Below are 18290 nucleotides of genomic sequence, written 5' to 3'. Positions count from 1 at the left end.
TCTTAAGAATTAAAATACGATTTAAAGCTACCTATAGTGGCATGCACCTATACTTCCAGATGTGTCAGAAACTGACATAGAATGTCACCAGTATCAGGTGCTGCTTGATCTCTCACACTCTCCTCCTTCCCAGAGGAATGTGCGTATGTAAATATGGACATTTAAGTACACATACGAAATTAACTGGAAGCAAACCAAACTTCTACCAGCAGGCAAAAATTTAATCATTTTATGTCTCCTGTGGGCAAAGTGATAATCAGTACAATGGTGTCATCCTTACATTTTATCTACTATACTGTCAGGCATTACAAAACAATTTTAAGAGTATATTATGATCCTCTCCTGCAGATAAAACTGAATTGGATGGTGTGTGTGCATGTGTGCAAAATATATATTCAGGTCCAGAGAGTAAAAATAATTTTGAGAATTACTACACATTACTATGTATCTATCATTATACAATAAGCTATCTTATTTACCTGAGGACAGATTAGCAGGAAGGAAAGAAAAAACAAAAGTCACATTCACGTCTCCCACAGTACAAGGATCTCCCAATAGTGACAGCACAGTCATTCATTCACTAAGGATCTCCCAATAGTGACAGCACAGTCATTCATTCACTAAGGGTCTCCCAATAGTGACAGCACAGTCATTCATTCACTTAGGATCTCCCAACAGTGACAGCACAGTCATTCATTCACTAAGGGTCTCCCAATAGTGACACCACAGTCATTCATTCACTAAGGATCTCCCAATAGTGACACCACAGTCATTCATTCACTAAGGATCTCCCAATAGTGACAGCAGTCATTCATTCACTAAGGGTCTCCCAATAGTGACAGCACAGTCATTCACTAAGGAACTTGCCTTGTGCCAATTATTATACCAATTGCTGTCCATACATTATTTTACTTGTTCTTCCCCATAACTTGTAGCATTTCCATGTCACTGCCAAATAGAACTAAGCTAAGGAAATTAACATTTTCAACATCATGGAGTAGTTATATAGAGAGCCAAAATTGCAGTAAGACTGGTTGGTATGTAGGAGCTACAGAGGTGGCTTGGTGGTTAAAAGCATATATTGTTTTTGTAGAGAGGACTTGAGCCTGGTTCCCTGTACCCACATCAGGCAACTCAAGTCACTGCAACTTCAGGAGATCTGACCGTGGGCACTGCCACTCACATGCAAATGCCCACACACAGCACACAAGTATGAACGACATACAACTGCAGTAGAGGCAGAATCATCCAGTTCCAGTCAAGACAGGAATGGGCAGTTCCTGTCCCAAGAAAACCAAAACCAACACTCATCCAAACTAAAACTAGCTGAATACAAAAAAGCAATTTGGTATGAATGCCAACTATTTTTTTTCTCTGGCACAACCATCCTCAGTCATCTTGATTTTCATCAAAGTGAGAAAATCTAAATTATTAAGGTTATTAAGCAAATGTAAATACAAATTACAAAATTCAACTTAAAACTTCCAAATTTTTTGAAGTATGAAGTCATTTCTATTGCTTTGTCAAAGTTCCCATTAACTGCCCTTTACAGAGCTGTGTCATATCATCCTTTGGGCCCTCTGCGGGAAAAGCAGAACCAAATCTCAAATAAGGCCTTTCAAATTGTATCCTCTAGTGGTACAGATGTAGGACAGTACTGTATCACACCTCTGTAAATGGAAAATAGCTTGTGCCTGCTTTATAATACGAGGTAGTGACTGTGCTTTATTTATTAGAGCTGTTTTTAATGATGTTGCTCAGAATGTTTTCTTTCCAGATGATGATTGAGAAACTAATTTAAAAAACAAAAAACAACAACAACAAAATGGTGCCAGGTACCACAAGAGTAACAGAATTGTGCTGTTTTCTGGGATTTTGTTTTATACTTTTTTTTTTAATGGAGTGTGCTGGATCTCTCTACAATTTTGTTCAAATGACTGCAGAACCTGGAAAAGCTGTTGCTGCTATTGACGCATAACATACAGCTATTATTGTTCTTCTATATAAAAAATATATATATACATACATACACATACATATATACACATACATATATAATTTGAATTTTTTAGAAACTTCAGCTGTGCTGTCAACTTTGGAAAAAAGTATCCCAGTTTACCGTGTTGAGTTGGCATTGTACAGAAATTAACAGCCACATTGGTCTAGAAATGTTGAACTTAAATTTTATTCCATTTGTACAGGGTAATGCACTGTATTAAATATGCAACGTTTAAATATGTAAATATCTACATGGGTTTGATTACAACAACTAATAAAGTATTCTCTAAATAATGAAAACAAAAAAAAAAAGAAAATATTCTCTGATGAGACATAAGATGGGCAGACACAAATTTCCTGTCATCCCAATGAACACAACTACAAGACTCCACAACAGTGTAGTGGACTTCTAAGCAAACCGGGAACCCTACGCTTTAAAAGGGCCTACTTACAAGACTGGTCCTCAGCCATCTTCTGCAAACTTTGGTAACTACAGTGTCCTGATAAGAATGGTTCACTGTACTTGCTTGTGAAAACACAGTGATTTACAAAACTTGCTTCTACTTTTGTTTTGGGAGTCTGGAATTCTGTTCTAAGCTAGGAGCAAGGTGCCTACTGCAAATAAAAACTGAGCACTGCTGTTCTTCCAGAGGACTTGGATTCAATTCCCAGCACTTACATGGAAGCTCCCAACCACCTATACCTCCAGTTCGAGGCTTATGTGTACTAGGCACACACATACATGGTCCACAAACACCCAGGCAAAACACTCACAAACAGAATGAATTTTTTTTATTCAAAAAAGAGAGCACTAAGTCTCTGGCTTCTTCCTTACAATGCATGCTGCTACAATTCATTTCTAGGGGATTTTCATAAGCACATTCCATAGGACTCCACTGAGTCTAGATGCCCATACTCACTTTCCACCAGACTTCCTCTCAAACCACTTTTCCTTGCTACTTTTAGTTCTTTTGAATTAACTATATCATAGTCATGATTACAACTAAATTCTAAGTTTACTAAACACTCCTGGAGAAGTTAGGACACCTAATACAAAAGTTCGGAAAAGAAAACTCAACTGATTACTCCTTCTAGGAACTTAAGGAATGAACACAATATAACAAATTCTCACCTCTTCTTTTTTTATATCTTTTTCTTGGTGCTGAAGAAAGTCTACCTTCAGGCTTCCTGAAGATGGCTGCTCTGGAGGAGGTAGATAACTCTTTGTATTCACAGCATCAAAAAGTTTTTCCACAAATATTTGTGTCTCTAAAAATAAAACCAAAAGCATGCTCAGAACAAAAGAGATTTAATAAGAAAGACTTAATTCCCCAGTTCTACACTCAGTCTCATAATGTCCTGACCAAGAGCTTATCAAGCAGTACAAGCCCCATGACAATGCTTCAGTCAAGTTTCAAGACTAGAATGAAAAAAGCCTTAGTCAGCTGCTGCCATCCATGACTCTCTCTGTATATGTGTGTGTACAACAAAGTTGAAAACCATGCCCTATACAACATTCCAAGAAGTTTCTTTAGTATTGTCTAAAATAGGCATTTTCTTAGTATGTTTGTTCATCTATGTAACAAGTATAAAAGATATTGAGGAAAGAAGCCATTTATATAATCAGTAATATGTGTATTCAACATTGTTACAGCTAAAAGCTTTGTTACAACTAGGAACTAAATTCCTTTAGTATTCTATACATAATCTTATTTTAAATAACTTACTCAAATAGTATTTTAAAACCAAAGGTTATTACCTTTCTGAAGAAATACATCGAGCTGATCGATACATAATGCCTTTAATTCCTTTTCACTTTTGTCTTTCTTCACCAGAGCCAAAACATATTTTGCTAGAGCTGATGGATCGGCATCACAGCTAAAGAAAAAAAAACAATAATAATGCTGAATGAAACTTACCCATAAATAACTCCACAGTCTATAACTGAGTTAAAACTTGCAAACTATGACATATAATTGAGTTCATATATATATATATATATTGTTTATATATATATAAACACCAGACTCATGAAAGGCCCTGAATGAATATATTTTCCTTATGTTAATACATTTTACATGCTGCATCACTTCTTAAAAACATAATTTTTTAAAAGCATGTCACTGGTGCTGGAGAGATAGATCAGTGGTTAAGAGCACCTAAATAAAATGTGTTATTTAATTAAGGATCACTTTACAAATGAAACAACAAAATAATAGCAATAGCTAGCTTTACTGAACTCATTCTATTCCATAAACCAGGCCAGCTCTACTATTACATGGAAAGCTCTCACTTCACTGAAAAACGGAGTGGGGAAAAAGCTAAGCAGGTTTCCTAAGACTGTTAAGCAAGTAAGTAAATGAGTCAATACTTAAAACAAAAATATTCTACTCTAAAGCTCACACTTCTAACCACTATGGAGGACTTTACAAAGAAATGCCCAGAACCCAGACAGCAACGCGTTATTTCTCTAAATGCCTAGTGTTACCACCACAAACTCCTATCTACCTCCCATATTCTTTTCTGTAAAAACCCTCTGTAGCTTTACCTCTCAACAGTCTTTTTTGCAACCCAAGTCAGCTGCCTTAGCTGACGCTCTGCACTCTACGCTACCCAGCTCGTTTTTTCAAAGACCACTGTTTCACAAAGCCTCTAAACTTTTCAAACTCACACAACCCAGGCCTTTGCTTCCAGGATCCTTCTAATATCCATTTAATAAAATCCTAGAAACAGATACCTAGCTTAAATCTAACGTGAAGGCTTAGCACAAAAACAGCTACTTAATTCATAACAATGTAAGTAGATTTTCTTTAAAGATACTGGCAATACAAAATTTAACAGGAACTTTTAAATATATATATTAAGAGATCAAAGTTACAAGAGATTAGCTAGGTGTGCTTTGCATGCCTTTAGCCCCAGAACTCAGGAGGCAAAAGCAGGTGGAACTCTTGAGTTCAAGGTCAGCCTAGGATTGACTACATAAAGACCCTTGTCTAAAAACAAAAACAAAACAAAACAAAAAACAAACGGGGAAACGGTTCAGTCCACAATGCACCTGCTGTGCAAGCAAGAGGAGCTGAGTTCAGATACCCAGCACCCACATAAAAGGAAAGCAAAAACATGTCGCCAAGCCATACTCAGAACTGCAGCACTGTGGGTACAGACACAGGCAGACTTGTGTAGCTGTGGCCAGCTAGCCAACCTAACAAAAATCAATGAGCTCCAGGTGTGGGGAGAGATCCTGTGCCTAAAACTAAAAATAGAAAATACGGTGGAAAGATACAATCAACGTAGACCTACAGCCACCACAAGCAATATGCACTCACAGAAACGCACACATACACACCACACCAGAAACTACATTTGTTTCCTATACTGTAAGGAAATCTCAGTCTCCATCATTGTGGTAATTTCAAAATAACCCCTCATTCCTCCCTTTGGAGTTACCACCTAATTCTCTCCCTACTTGAGAATAGGTCAGTTTAAAGACCTGCTTATAAACTGAACATGGCAGACATTATGGCGTGTCTCACTTTTGGGCTAGGGGTGAAAATGGCATTGTGGCCTACCCTTGCTTTTTTTTTCCTGTCACTTTTAGAATCTGAATATTCAATGTCCAAGGGCACTCAAGCAGCATCATGCAGACTATCCCAGGACAATGAAACGAAGGCACTAGGCAATGGCTAGCAAGGAACTTGCAAACAGTCCATGTAAATAGGTCTGGAAACAGATTCTGAAGTCCCAAAAGAACAACCTAAAGCTTTATGTCCAATAACAGTCTGACCACAATCCCAAGAGAGACAGCAATAGCCAACTAACCTAATCCTAAGTCCCAGATGTAGAAAACTTCAAAGATCAGGCGGATCTCTGTGAGTTCGAGGCCAGGCTGGACTAGTAGCCTCCAAAACAATACAATGAAACCCTGTCTCCTAAAACCAAAAAAAAAAAGAAAAGAAAACTTCAAAAATCATAAATGTCTGCTTTGTTGCTAAGTGTTGGGTAACATCTTGCTACTTAATAACTACACATCAATTTTTCTCATAATTCTACTTCCATTTTTAAGCAGGACTTGAAGTTAGTTATGAAAACTTCTTTCAAAACTTACTTCAGACTAGAGAAATAACTTAGTGGTTAACAAGATCAACTCCCATTACCCACATGATGGCTGAATTCTTACAAGGATCAGAAATGAATGTAAGCACACGTCATGATTGTTTGTAAAAAGGACAGCCCAGGCCAGCAGAAGACCAGGAAGAACCCAAGGTAGGAAAACAGTTGACACTAAAGAAAGATTTCAGTAAAATGAACATAAAACATCTGAATTCCGTACCAGATTAACAGCTTCAGTGACTTTTGACTGAGCCTAAAAAGAAAAGCTGCAAGCAATCCTCTAACGTGCTCATCGTATTTGTATTTTAGCTTAACGATGTAAGACTGGTACTGACAGTACAAAAACATTGGCATTTACTGTAATTTTGCTGTTGTTGTTATTCATTTTCAAGATAGGGCTTCTCTAGGTAGCCCTGGCTGTCCTGGAACTCACACTGTATGTAGCCCAGGCTGACCTCACACTCAGATATCTGTCTCCCTCTGCTGGATGAAAGCCATGCACCACCACCACTCAGCTGCCACTACTCTCTGTGTGTGTGTGTGTGTGTGTGTGTGTGTGTGTGTTTTTTTGTTTTGTTTTTTGGTTTACGAGACAGGGTTTCTCTGTATTGTTTCAGAGGCTATGGGTCCAGCCTGGTCTCGAACTCGCAGAGATCCGCCTGCCTCTGCCTCCCAAGTGCTGGGAATAAAGGCATGCGCCACCACTGCCCGGCGCCGCTACAATATTTTTAAAAGGTCCTGTTCAACCGTCCTGAACTTTTTAGAACTTCAGTAGAACACTGATGGAATTTAACCCAAGCTTCCATTTTCAATAATCTTCAAAGAAAGATTACCGGGGGGTGGGAATGAAAACTTCAATATATTAATAGCTTACGAACACAGATATAAACCCACATCTGCTCTAATCAATTTTTATTGTATATTCATGATAAGTATCTAATTTGCATCGAAGTCATAATTCTATATTCTATACTCGGATTACTCTTTCAAAAACTCAAATTTCAAACCAGGTGATGGTAGCCCACGCCTTTAATCCCAGTACTTGGGAAGCAGACGCTTGTGGTTATCTGTGAGTTCTAGGACAGAGAAAAGTTCCAGGACAGCCAAGACTACACCAAGAAATTCATCTCAAAAACAAATTTTTTTCACTCAAAAGGCGTAATACATGGAATATGAAATTTAATTACTATAGCTTCATTATTATACTGTTTTGTTCAAATAAAGCAAAATGTTTACACATAAACTCACTTATAATAAAGGCTGTAAGAATTATGAAGCACCTGCATCACAAAGGTTATAAAATACATTTATATACTCTTTTATAACCATCAGAATCCATTTGACATATTAACTGTAGATTTCACTGACATTTTCATATATGCATAATGTATAATCTGATCATATTCATTTCGTTCCCCTCCCTCTATATACTTTCTAATCTCCTTCCTTTTCCAAGATACTTTCAGGCTTAGTTTTTAAACAAGATTTTGAATAAGACAGGAAACCAGTAATAATTTCTGAGTCTGGTTTACTTCACTTAACATGTAATCTTCAGTTCCACCCATCTTCCTACAAATGACAGAATTTTGTTCTTTTCTATTGCTGAATAACTTACTTCTTTATATAAATACCAAATCATCCATTCATCCACTGATGAACACAGGCTGATGCTGTAATATGCTACAGTTAGTATTTCCAATAACAGGGGCATTGCAAGCATCACTCCTGATTTTGATGGCATAGACAGGAGTTGTACAGGAAGACCCTATGGTATTATTTTAGTTTTTTTTGAAGATCTTCCATACTGACTTCCGTAATGGCAAGACTAGCAATACATAGTCCTTCTTTACCCTGCCATTCACCCGAGTCAGCACTTCTTTGTGCGGTGTAAGTCTGCATGAGTGCGGGTATGTGGAGGAGAGGGGTCGATAGCAGGTGTCATCTCTGATTACTCTCCACCTTTCCCCTCCAATTCCTCCATGTGCCTCAGATCGGGACCCTTTTCTCTTACTGCTACATACACGTACAGACACAGTAAGTAACACACAGATACAACCTGATGAGTCCATTTAATTAATATTACTTGTACGAATGATTTCAGGACTCATCACCTGATATTGAGCAACCAAGGAAGAGATTCATCCTAACTCTCCTGCTCTCAGCATTCCTCCATCGTTCTTTCTCTGGGGGTAGGGTTCCATGAGATTTCGCCTTTCCACCTTATCCTGTCTACTTAGTGTTGTTCCTAGTTCAGGCCCAGTTTAGGCAGCCATCCTGTCGAGGTAGCGTAGTGCAGGCTTTGCTGTCATTTTTAGGAGACACAATCTCACAGCAGCTTTTGGGGTCCTTTGGCTCTAATGATCCTTCCATCCCCTCTTCCAAGATGTTCCTTGATTAGGTACAAGAGCTGTGTTGTAGATGTATCCACTGGAGCTGGCTAGGCATCCCACAATTAGTTGTTCTCTGCATTTCTGACAAGTTGCAGTTTACTGAAATGGTCTCTGTTGCAAAAAGGAGTGTCAGAATTGAGGGGGTTGAGAGCTATGAAACCAGCTTTACTCAAGCAGAATGTAGCTGTTATCAGACTACAAACAGACTACCCTAATTCCCCTAGTTTCCACTGCCCATGTCTCTTGGTATTCTGGTCTTCTGAACTCAACCCATCAAGCACCGCTTACAGTATTCTACAGCTTCAACAGCCTGCAGGTCCAAACTCTTTTTGCATTCTTTCAACAAACTAGTACACAAGGCTTAAGTCACATGATCAGGTTCTTTTGCAGCAACAGTTCCATTTCTTTGATACTGATTGTTCTACATTAGTTATTTCCTTGTTTCTGTGACTAAATATCTGAAAAGAAGTAACTGAAAGCAGATGTTTATTCCAGCTCCTGGTTTAAAGGACACAGTCTATCATGGTGAGGAAGGTATGGTGGTAGACTACTTTGTGGCAGCAAAAGCTCTTGCTTGCTAAAATCTCAGTGGACCAAGAAGCCTGTACTTTTATGAACTGTTCAATTCACTCAACCATTTGCTGACTGGGTTATTTATTCTTCTGGTGTTTGGTGATCTGAGTTCTTTATGTATTAGGCATACTAATCCCACTGGATATACACATGGCAGCAACTTTTTCCTCCTCCTATTGGCTGTTTCTTCACTGTATTGTTTTCTTTGCTATACAGAAGTTTGATTTCATGCCACCCAGTTTGTCAACTCTTGTTATCCAAGCCTGCCCTCAGAAAACTGTTGCCCATGCCTAGATCTTGAAATATGTTGCTTGTGTTTTCCTCTAGTGTTTCTACATTTCCACTCTTACATTAGGTCATCTCGTTTTTATATATATACCATATAATAAAAGTTGATCTAGGGGCTGGAGAGATGGCTCAGAGGTTAAGAGCACTGACTGTTCTTCCAGAAGTCCTGAGTTCAATTCCCGGCAACCACATGGTGGCTCACAACCACCTTGAATGAGATCTGATGCCCTCCGCTGGCATGCAGGCAGAAGACTGCATACACAACAAACAAATAAATAAAATATTTTTAAAAACTTGACCTAGTTTTATTCATGTGGCTAATCAGTTTTTCAATACAATGAGGAGTCATTTTTTAACCAAAAAATTTTGACCCCTTTGTTAAAAGATGGTCATAGCTATGTAAATTGACCTCTGTGATTACCGTACTGGTTTTTTATGCTGATTGTAGTTCTGAGTATAATTTTAAATCAGGTATTGTTATGCCTCCATTTTTCCCCTTTTCCTCAGGTTGCTTCCACATAAATTTGTGGGATTTTTCTTTTAGTTCTGCAAGAAATGTCAATGGACTTTTGATGCCTATTAAGTTAAATCTGCAGATTGCTTTTGGTAATGTACTATTTTTACAACAATATGGCCCATCTGTAAACACAAGGACATTTTATCTTCTGTTGTCTTTCTCAACTTGCATTCAGTGTTTTACAGTTTTCACTAAATTCACTATCAAAGCTTATCACAATTCTTGTAATTATGACATAATTCTTGTAATCACAATAAGCTTTTAGTCAGTTCTTTCACTCTCCTAAATCGTCCCAAGAAATGGTGATTCCTTATTTTTATAAGAATAGTTCTTCAAATGCTTTCTAAGCATCTCTCTGCTTTAAATATTAGAACTCCAAAGAGCTTAAGGGTTCTATCTACCAGTATCAATATTTTTAAAAAAATAACATTAGCATAAACACTTTTCAGTAATTAAGAGAAAGAAGTCTTTGGTGCAAATAAGTGTAAATCCAAAGGTAGTACTGACTCTACATGCAGCTGGCTAAAGAGATGTTCAGAACACCAGGACTGACAACTTCAGTGGACATTAAATACTGTTATCTCTTAAAAAGTGAGAAGAGTAACAGTGTTTCATATATTTTTGCACATATTCTTAAAGGCTTGGCTTAATAGAATACAGGCTGTATAGTTTTATATTTAATCTCTTGTGATATGCTGGCTTAATGGACATATATGAAAGGAAATCTGGTCCTGCAGACATATAGTTGGGTAAAAAGAAAAAAAGAAGTCAAATTAAGATCTCATAAAAACCATGAAAGAGTTTCAGTAAATAACTTGACACCACAACTGAGAAGCGCGGGTTTATAAATTATTACAGTTAAAGTTTAACTCCAAGACAATACCCACCCACGCCCACAAAAAAAATCAATGTCAGAGTTTACACAGTTCAGTTCAAAAACAGACAAGGAACTACAGACAACTGAGGAATGCTGGTAACAGGAGGAATAGTCTTCCCCAGGGAAGAAAGAGCATGACAACTGCTTATCCAATACTCAAGGTCAGTCCTGAAATCATATACATAAAAAAGTCATGAACTTTAAAGAGCAAGGGAAGGAGGCTACATAAGACAGTTTAGACAGATGAAAGAGTAGGGAGAAATTATCTAATTTCAATCTCAAAAAAAATTTTAAAGAACAAAAACACAAACTGAAGCAGGGCATTGGTGGCGCACACCTTTAATCCCAGCACTCGGGAGGCAGAGGCAGGCGGATCTCTGTGAGTTTGAGGCCAGCCTGGTCTACAAGAGCTAGTTCCAGGACAGCCTCCAAAGCCACAGAGAAACCCTGTCTCGAAAAAAAAAAAACACACACACACACAAACTGCAAAGTAAATGCAAATAGTGTAACATAATATAACCACACTCTTAAGATAAAACTGGGTAGCTACAAAATACCATGACTAAGGCAACTTATCTTAAAAAAATTTTCATTGGGGTTATGGTTTCAGAGGATTAGAGTCTACCGCGGGTAAACAAAAGCACGGTTGAGCAAAGCATGGTGGCAGAAACAGGAGAGTGCTCATACATCTTGATCTGCAAGTGGGAGGCAGGAGACACCTGGAATGGTGACAAGCCTTTTGAAAATTCAAACCCTACCCTCACTGGCACACCCCTCCAACAAAACAACACCTCTTAATTCTTCAAGCCACTACAAAGTCCAAAGCAAAACTCTAGGTATATATTAGTATATATTAGTTTTTATCCCCATTCACAGATGAAGAAGACTGTCTCCTGTAGAGTTTGCTAACATTCTCCTGAACTATCAAAGAAACTAAGAGGTAATCCTTTTTTTTTTTTTTTCAGGAACTAAAAGGAGAGAGAAAAGACTAAGAGCATTTTACCATGCCAAGAAGAAAAGGCAAAGTTATCCAAGGGAAATGGTTCTGTAGACTAAAATATAAAGGCAAGGACTGGAGATAAAACTCAGTATGTAGCGTGCTTGCCTAGCATTCCAGAAGCCTGTGTCAGGGGCAGATATGAAGGAAATGGGAGGTGAGTGAAATTGGGTGCATTATGTGAAATTCCTAAAAAGAAAAAAAATCAATAAAGAATAATGTTATTAAAAAAAGAAACAAAGCAAAATACAATATGTAAATCTGCAAAACTACTGTAAAACAGAAAATGAACAATGTCTCTAGAAGACAATTTGTCATTCATCCATCAGCTAGTGATTTCTTCATTTGTTCATTCCAAGTTTATAGACAAACCCACTATAGATCAAATAAACAGATGTTTTTATATGCATTTAAAATTGTTCTGTCACAATCTCATATAATTATGTTATATAATGTGCTTTGAGCATACACACACACACACACCCCACACCACACCCAAACACATATACAAATAGATGTAATAAAAAAAAAGTTTTGTTTTGAGAGCTAGAGAACAGCAGTTAGGAGCACTTGCTGTTCTTCCAGAAGATCAGGGTTCAATTCCCAGTACCACATTGCTGTCACAGTCATCTGTAACTCCACATCCCTCTTCTGGTCTCCAATGTCAAAGCACACACATGGTGTGAAGACATAAATGCAGGTAAAACATCTGTATGCATAAATATTTTTTACTTTAAATATTATTTGGCATTTTTCAGTTAAAAAATCTCAAGACATAGGATATTAATCTTGTTTCTTATAAGAAAACAGATGTTCTGCCAAATTGGAATTACAAGTAAGAATGCATTTGATTAACTTGTCAAGCATAGTAAAATATTTGGGAATTATCAGTGATGGTACATGCCCTTAATCCCAGAACTTCAGAGGCAAAGGAAGGTGGATCTCTGAGTTCCAGGCCAGCCTGGCCTACAGAGCAAGTTCCATGGTGGCCAGAGCTACACAAAGAAACCCTGTCTCAACAGCAATAAGTGGAATTACCAAAGAATGAGCTCTGATAAAAGTTACTCACCCCTAAGACAATGCTTTAATTAAAAAAGTCTGCTGTCTTTTAGATGCTATATCCTGTCTAGCTCACTCAGTACTAAACTGTATTGTTAGCCTTTCCTTGAAGTAGTCTAGTGTTTAGTGAAGGGGGAGGACAAAGCAGCAGCAGCATGAACTCCAAAAATAACTGGGATTTTAAGGCTCCCTGTCTGTAGTCATTTGTATTTTATTCACTAGTTAGGTACTCCTTGCCACTCCCCGCCAGGACCTCAAATTTTGGAACTCACTGTGTAGATCAGGTTGGCCTCTGCACCCCACCCCACCCCCAAGACTGCTATGATTAAAGATGAACCACCAAGGCCAGCACACTTGCAATCTTTAAAGATCATATGTTACTATATTTAGAAGAGGTGCTATGAAGACCATAATTATCTGCTGAACTGCATGCTTATGTTTGTTAGATTTTTAATCATCATTTTTCCCCGCTTGTAATGAATGACTCCACTTAAAATTTACTAAATTTTCCTTAGCAATTTTTGAAAAAGATGACTGGAAAGCAGCAGGGGGGAGTGCAGGAATGGCAGGATGCAGAAATTTTTGAAAACTCAAATTAGGCTATAATTTATACTGACACACTATCACCTGTCACTTCTTACAAAAATAGACTGTTATAAGAAGATAGGAGAACTTTACTGACCATGATAAAATGTGTAACGTCATAAAACAAGTTTACCTGAACTGCTGGACTTAAAGAATCAAGAAAGTACCTGGCCCAGCTTTCAAGCATCTTTTTGTTTTGCTTTGTTTTGTTTTTTGAGACAGGGTTTCTCTGTATAACAACTCTGGCTGTCCTGGAACTCGCTGTGTAGACCAGACTGGCCTCGAACTCTGAGAGATTTGTCTGCCTCTGCCTCTCCAGTGCTGGGATTAAAGGCGTGTGCCATCACAGCTCTGTTTAAGTATCTGTCTTAATAAAGTTTTCAAAAGCACATTAGTCAACCAATTCCTAATAAAATATGTACCCACATAGAAACTACATAGGAGATGTCCATTGCAGAATTATTTGTATACTTAAAATACAGAAAACAACCTAAAGAACAAAACAGTGATGTAAACCGTGGGATAGTGAACTACATTTTGTTAATTTTAAAAATTAGAAAAAGTACGTAGGTACTGAATGTTCAAGGACAAAATGTGAAAAGCACTGTTTTTCACTCTAAAGCATTCAAGGACGTTCTCATTCTTACTGTACAGTGATTAAAACATCTTTCACCTGCTATGGCTTACGTGTCTCTACTCAAAGTAGAAATGAAGCCTCACTGCGAGGTGTCAGGAGGTGGAACCAGGTGGGCCTTTGAGAAGTGATTATGGTTAATGAGTACCTTAAGGAAGGCCCACACAATTGCAGAAGAGGCTTTTTGTCCTACGCAGGGTAGCACATCATGTGAGACCCCCGGGCAAAGCAGGAGGTGCCCACTTCCCTCATGACTGAGAAGTGAACAAGAAGGAAAAAGGAGCTGAGTTCCCACTGTCTCCTTTGAGTGCACCTCTAGCGACCAAAAGACAGCCCACTAAGAAGCCATCTTAGCCAATCTAAAGCAAGCCAAACGGTTCAGAGCTATATAGATTTCAATTATACTTATAAATATTACTAGCAGTTGCAAAATGAAAGTGTTAAATGCTAGTTATAAGACATGGAAAAAAATCTAACCTTTGTAAGACCTCACCAGAGAAAATGGTAAAATAATTGCTTTTACCTAAGTATTTCAGAAAGGTGCACTAAAAAAAATCTCAAACTTACTCCATTGTTTACAAACAGAAATCAAATTAAAAATAAGCTTTTTCTTGGTAACAAATGATTATCTGAACACTGTCCTGGGTAGTCTTAGGGTAACTTGACAGGCCATTCATCTGAAGGGGACTTCAGCTGTGAAACTAGGTGAAAGCAGGTCTTATTTAGTGATAACAGGGGATGCCAACCTTTTGGAGGTGGGGACTTCCCTGGGCTGCTGGCCCTGGGTTCTATGAGCAAGCCACTAAGCAACCTAGGTTTCCACCTGGTCTGAGTTCCCGCTTTGGCTTCCATCGACTGTGACTATAGTTCAGGATATGTAAGCCAAATAAACCCTTTCCTCCTCGAGTTGTGTTTGGTCATGTTTCATCACAGCAATAGTAACCCTAACTAAGACATACATTAAAAATAATTTTTTCTCACAAAAATAAGGTACTGAGAGGGTAAGAAAAGCTAATCATCACCCACTTCATCTCATTCATTCTCTTTGGAACAAAAGAAGGAAGAAAAAAACTTGGAACAAAGGGAAGAAAAAAAAACCTTCAAGCTTGACTTAGCCATTTTCAACATGTATACACCAAACAAGGAAACATCCATTTTTCTACCAATACTTTTCCCTATCTTGTGGTTTACAGATATTAAGTAATTTTATTTGAGAAGTACCACACACACACACACACACACACACACACACACACACACACACAAAAAAAAGAACCCCACTAAATTTAGTTAACTCAAAATTCAAATGGAAAATTCAAATAGGATTCAGCAATAAAATATGGTCTTGAGAGCCACTTATCAAGTCAAGGATATAAAGAAAGTAATGAACATAAGTATCATGGCCAATATTTTTGTCCAGCTCCATGAATAGGGCTATCTTGTGCAAAGATCCATTTTCTTTAATACATTCAACATTTTCTTTAATAAACATGAATGTCAGTGCTCTGCACCAAAAAAAACAACAAAAAAACACTAAACTATTTTAACTAAATTTAAGCTTCAAATTTCTAATCTTAGCCTGGCACAGTGGCAAATACATGTAAATTCCAGATTTTGGGAAGACTGGAGCCAGCCTGCTAGGCTACAAAGTCAAACTGTGTCTCAAAACAAAATGGGAAAAAAATTCTGACTCTGATATTACTATGAAGTAAAGAGGGTTGTGGTAAGACGGCCAGCCACTAAAAGGTGCTTGCCGCCCAGCTTGGTGACCTGCCTACAGGTCATCTTTTAACTGCACCATGTGCCAGTGCCTGAGCACACACAAATAAACAAAAAGATGTTGAAAATGCCGAAATAAAAGAGAAAATAGACCCAAAGAATAGATTTCTAATGCTGCTCATGTCAACTACTCTGAAAGTTAAGGTAACATAGTGTGGATTTTAGTTTTATACAAACGAGCTGGCCGCTCAGGTTTTCAGCTAACAAAGACATTTCAATCAATACACTCGATACTGAAGTATACATCACACACAGTGTACTAGGTGCTACCTGGAACAGGAAGGCCAACTGTAAGAGGCAAAGTCGGCTTTCACCTGCCAGATGTCAACAATGATGCTAAACCAAGTAACAGTTAACTACTAACCATGTATGTTACATGTGATTCATGTCATAAGTTACACACAAGTGATTAAAGAGTTATGCTGGAGAGTCACAACCCAAACAGACAGAAAGGGATCACATCAGATCTCTATTTTAGTACTGACATACAACACACATACATAGAAAAGATGTGAAGTCAGGAAGCACCACCACACAAGGCTTCAGAACCAAAATGTCTTCTTTTGGAGTCTGTGCCATCCTTTACTGGCTATATTCATATAGGATGGTGCCAACAGAGTACGGTCTTGAGAGTTAAGGAGATAAACGTAATTCGTAGCCAGTAAGGTGTGCTAACTAAAGTTCATTTTGTCATCTTTAACAGAACCTCATTCACATTCAATAAAGACAAAATGATCAAAAGAGAATAAGCTGTCAATGAATGTTTACTATTTAAAAATTGGAGAAAGGGGGCCAATATAAACAATGTAATACAGAACAAAGTTTAGCTTGGCAGAAATTAGATGCTCATAATAATAGGTTGTAAGTGGTAACTAGCAAGAATGCAACTGTAAGAAAATTACAGTAAAACTTTTGCTATTTTTGCTTGACTTTCTTCTTTAATGTGGCAAACTGATTACTATGCCAAAGGAACTACTCAGCAGTAGGGCAAAAATTAACAAGAAAATCTAATCGAGGTTAAGGGGTAAAAAGATCACTGTGCAAACACAAAAGAACAATTTTTTCATAATTCAAAATAAAAAGTAAATTTTAATGAGTTTTTTAAAGTACATGTTAGTAGCAAATATATATAAGCAAAGAAAAAAAAGTATTACAGAAACTCCAGGGGGGGAATCTCCCAAACTGTGTGTAATGCTCTAGAACCTCGTTCTTTTTCAAAAGGGTGACTGCGTATGAAAGTTGAAACAGAAAGTATGCCACACTGGAAAGAAAATACTATCCACACTACCATGCAGCAACGTTTTATCAGGAACATGCAGGGCTCTGGAGCTGTGCATGTTCTGCTCAATAAAGCCGTTCTCAATCTCCTTTAAAAGAATGTCTCAGGTTGTAGTGACCCCCAACCATAAAATTATTTTCACTGCTACTTCACAGCTGTAATTTTGCCACTGCTATGGATCCAATGCAAAGACCTGTTTTCCAGTGGTCTTAGATGACCCCTGTGAAAGGACCATGCAACCCCCAAAGGGGTCAAGATCCACAGGTTGAATACTGCTGTTCTAGAGTATAAATAAGACTTGAATTTAGTTAACTGTGAGCTACTAGCATCTTTACTTCACACTTCAGTGCCTCACAGTCATCATCACCTGCAAAGCAGAGATAGCACTCACCAAATAAAAGGGATGGAAACACTAGGGATACGTGCAGATGTTAATGGCAGCAGCAGTAGTCATGTAAGCTATTTGTGTTCAGTCACACAGCATTTAAGGAACAAGGGAAGGTGGCAGACTATTAAATGTGGCTTCTTCTCTTCTAACTATACAAGGAAACAACTCTCCCCAATTATGTCAGTAAAGGAAGGAAGGTTCACTTGCCTAGATCACTAAGCTAAGCGATGGCAGAAATCAGAGTACTGACCTATGAAGCCAAGAAGTTTGCTTTTTTCCACTACACAACCTACTTTCACAGCAATGCACAGCTGCAGAAGCAAAAACGAAGGCATTCCCATCTTTACAACTAAACTCCAAAGTCTGTCTCTCAATTTTATCCTCTTAAAAATTAAAGGATTTGTCTGCGTCTTAAGGAATCCCTTCATATAAAAAAATCTGATTTTTAAAATTATCACATAAGCCCACAAAATACTAATGAAGGAAATTTTTTCTATTAAAAAAACAAAAAACAAAAACAAACGAAAAACAAAAACAAACAAAAAAACCTGAAGTCTTGCTGGAGGAAAAGCACTTTAGGATTTACGTATAGGCTAGGACTTTCTGAAAAGGACTCTAATACACCAGAAATAATCCCAAGAAATGACAAATGAGATTAACTGAAATTAGGAGGGACAGCAAAGGAAACAATAACCAGAGTGAAGAGAGAACCTAGAGAATGGAAAAAAGAACTGCCAGCTATACTTCAGACAGGGTTAATAACAAGATTTTATAAAGGACTGCAAAACCCAACCTCCCCCCCACAAAGTATTCAAC

At 37.8% G+C, this 18290-nt stretch overlaps 1 protein-coding gene across 17 annotated transcripts in view; it reads right to left on the bottom strand.

The window, feature by feature from the left end:
• Nucleotides 1–18290, bottom strand: part of Rbm26 (RNA binding motif protein 26) — a 74021-nt gene that overhangs the window by 50773 nt on the left and 4958 nt on the right. For all 17 annotated transcript variants that reach the window (XM_021227239.2, XM_021227242.2, XM_021227240.2 and 14 more), the window contains exons 2-3: nucleotides 3758–3876; nucleotides 3131–3267 (exon numbers count right to left, since the gene is read on the bottom strand). In XM_021227239.2, coding sequence (XP_021082898.1) covers nucleotides 3131–3267; nucleotides 3758–3876 — 256 coding nt within the window. The remainder of the gene's footprint in view (nucleotides 1–3130; nucleotides 3268–3757; nucleotides 3877–18290) is intronic.

Source organism: Mesocricetus auratus, unplaced genomic scaffold (genome assembly GCF_017639785.1).
Source record: "Mesocricetus auratus isolate SY011 unplaced genomic scaffold, BCM_Maur_2.0 Super-Scaffold_2245, whole genome shotgun sequence".
Lineage (NCBI taxonomy): Eukaryota > Metazoa > Chordata > Mammalia > Rodentia > Cricetidae > Mesocricetus > Mesocricetus auratus.
The sequence above is the reverse complement of the archived record's forward strand: the minus strand, read 5'-3'. Positions and strand labels throughout refer to the sequence as shown.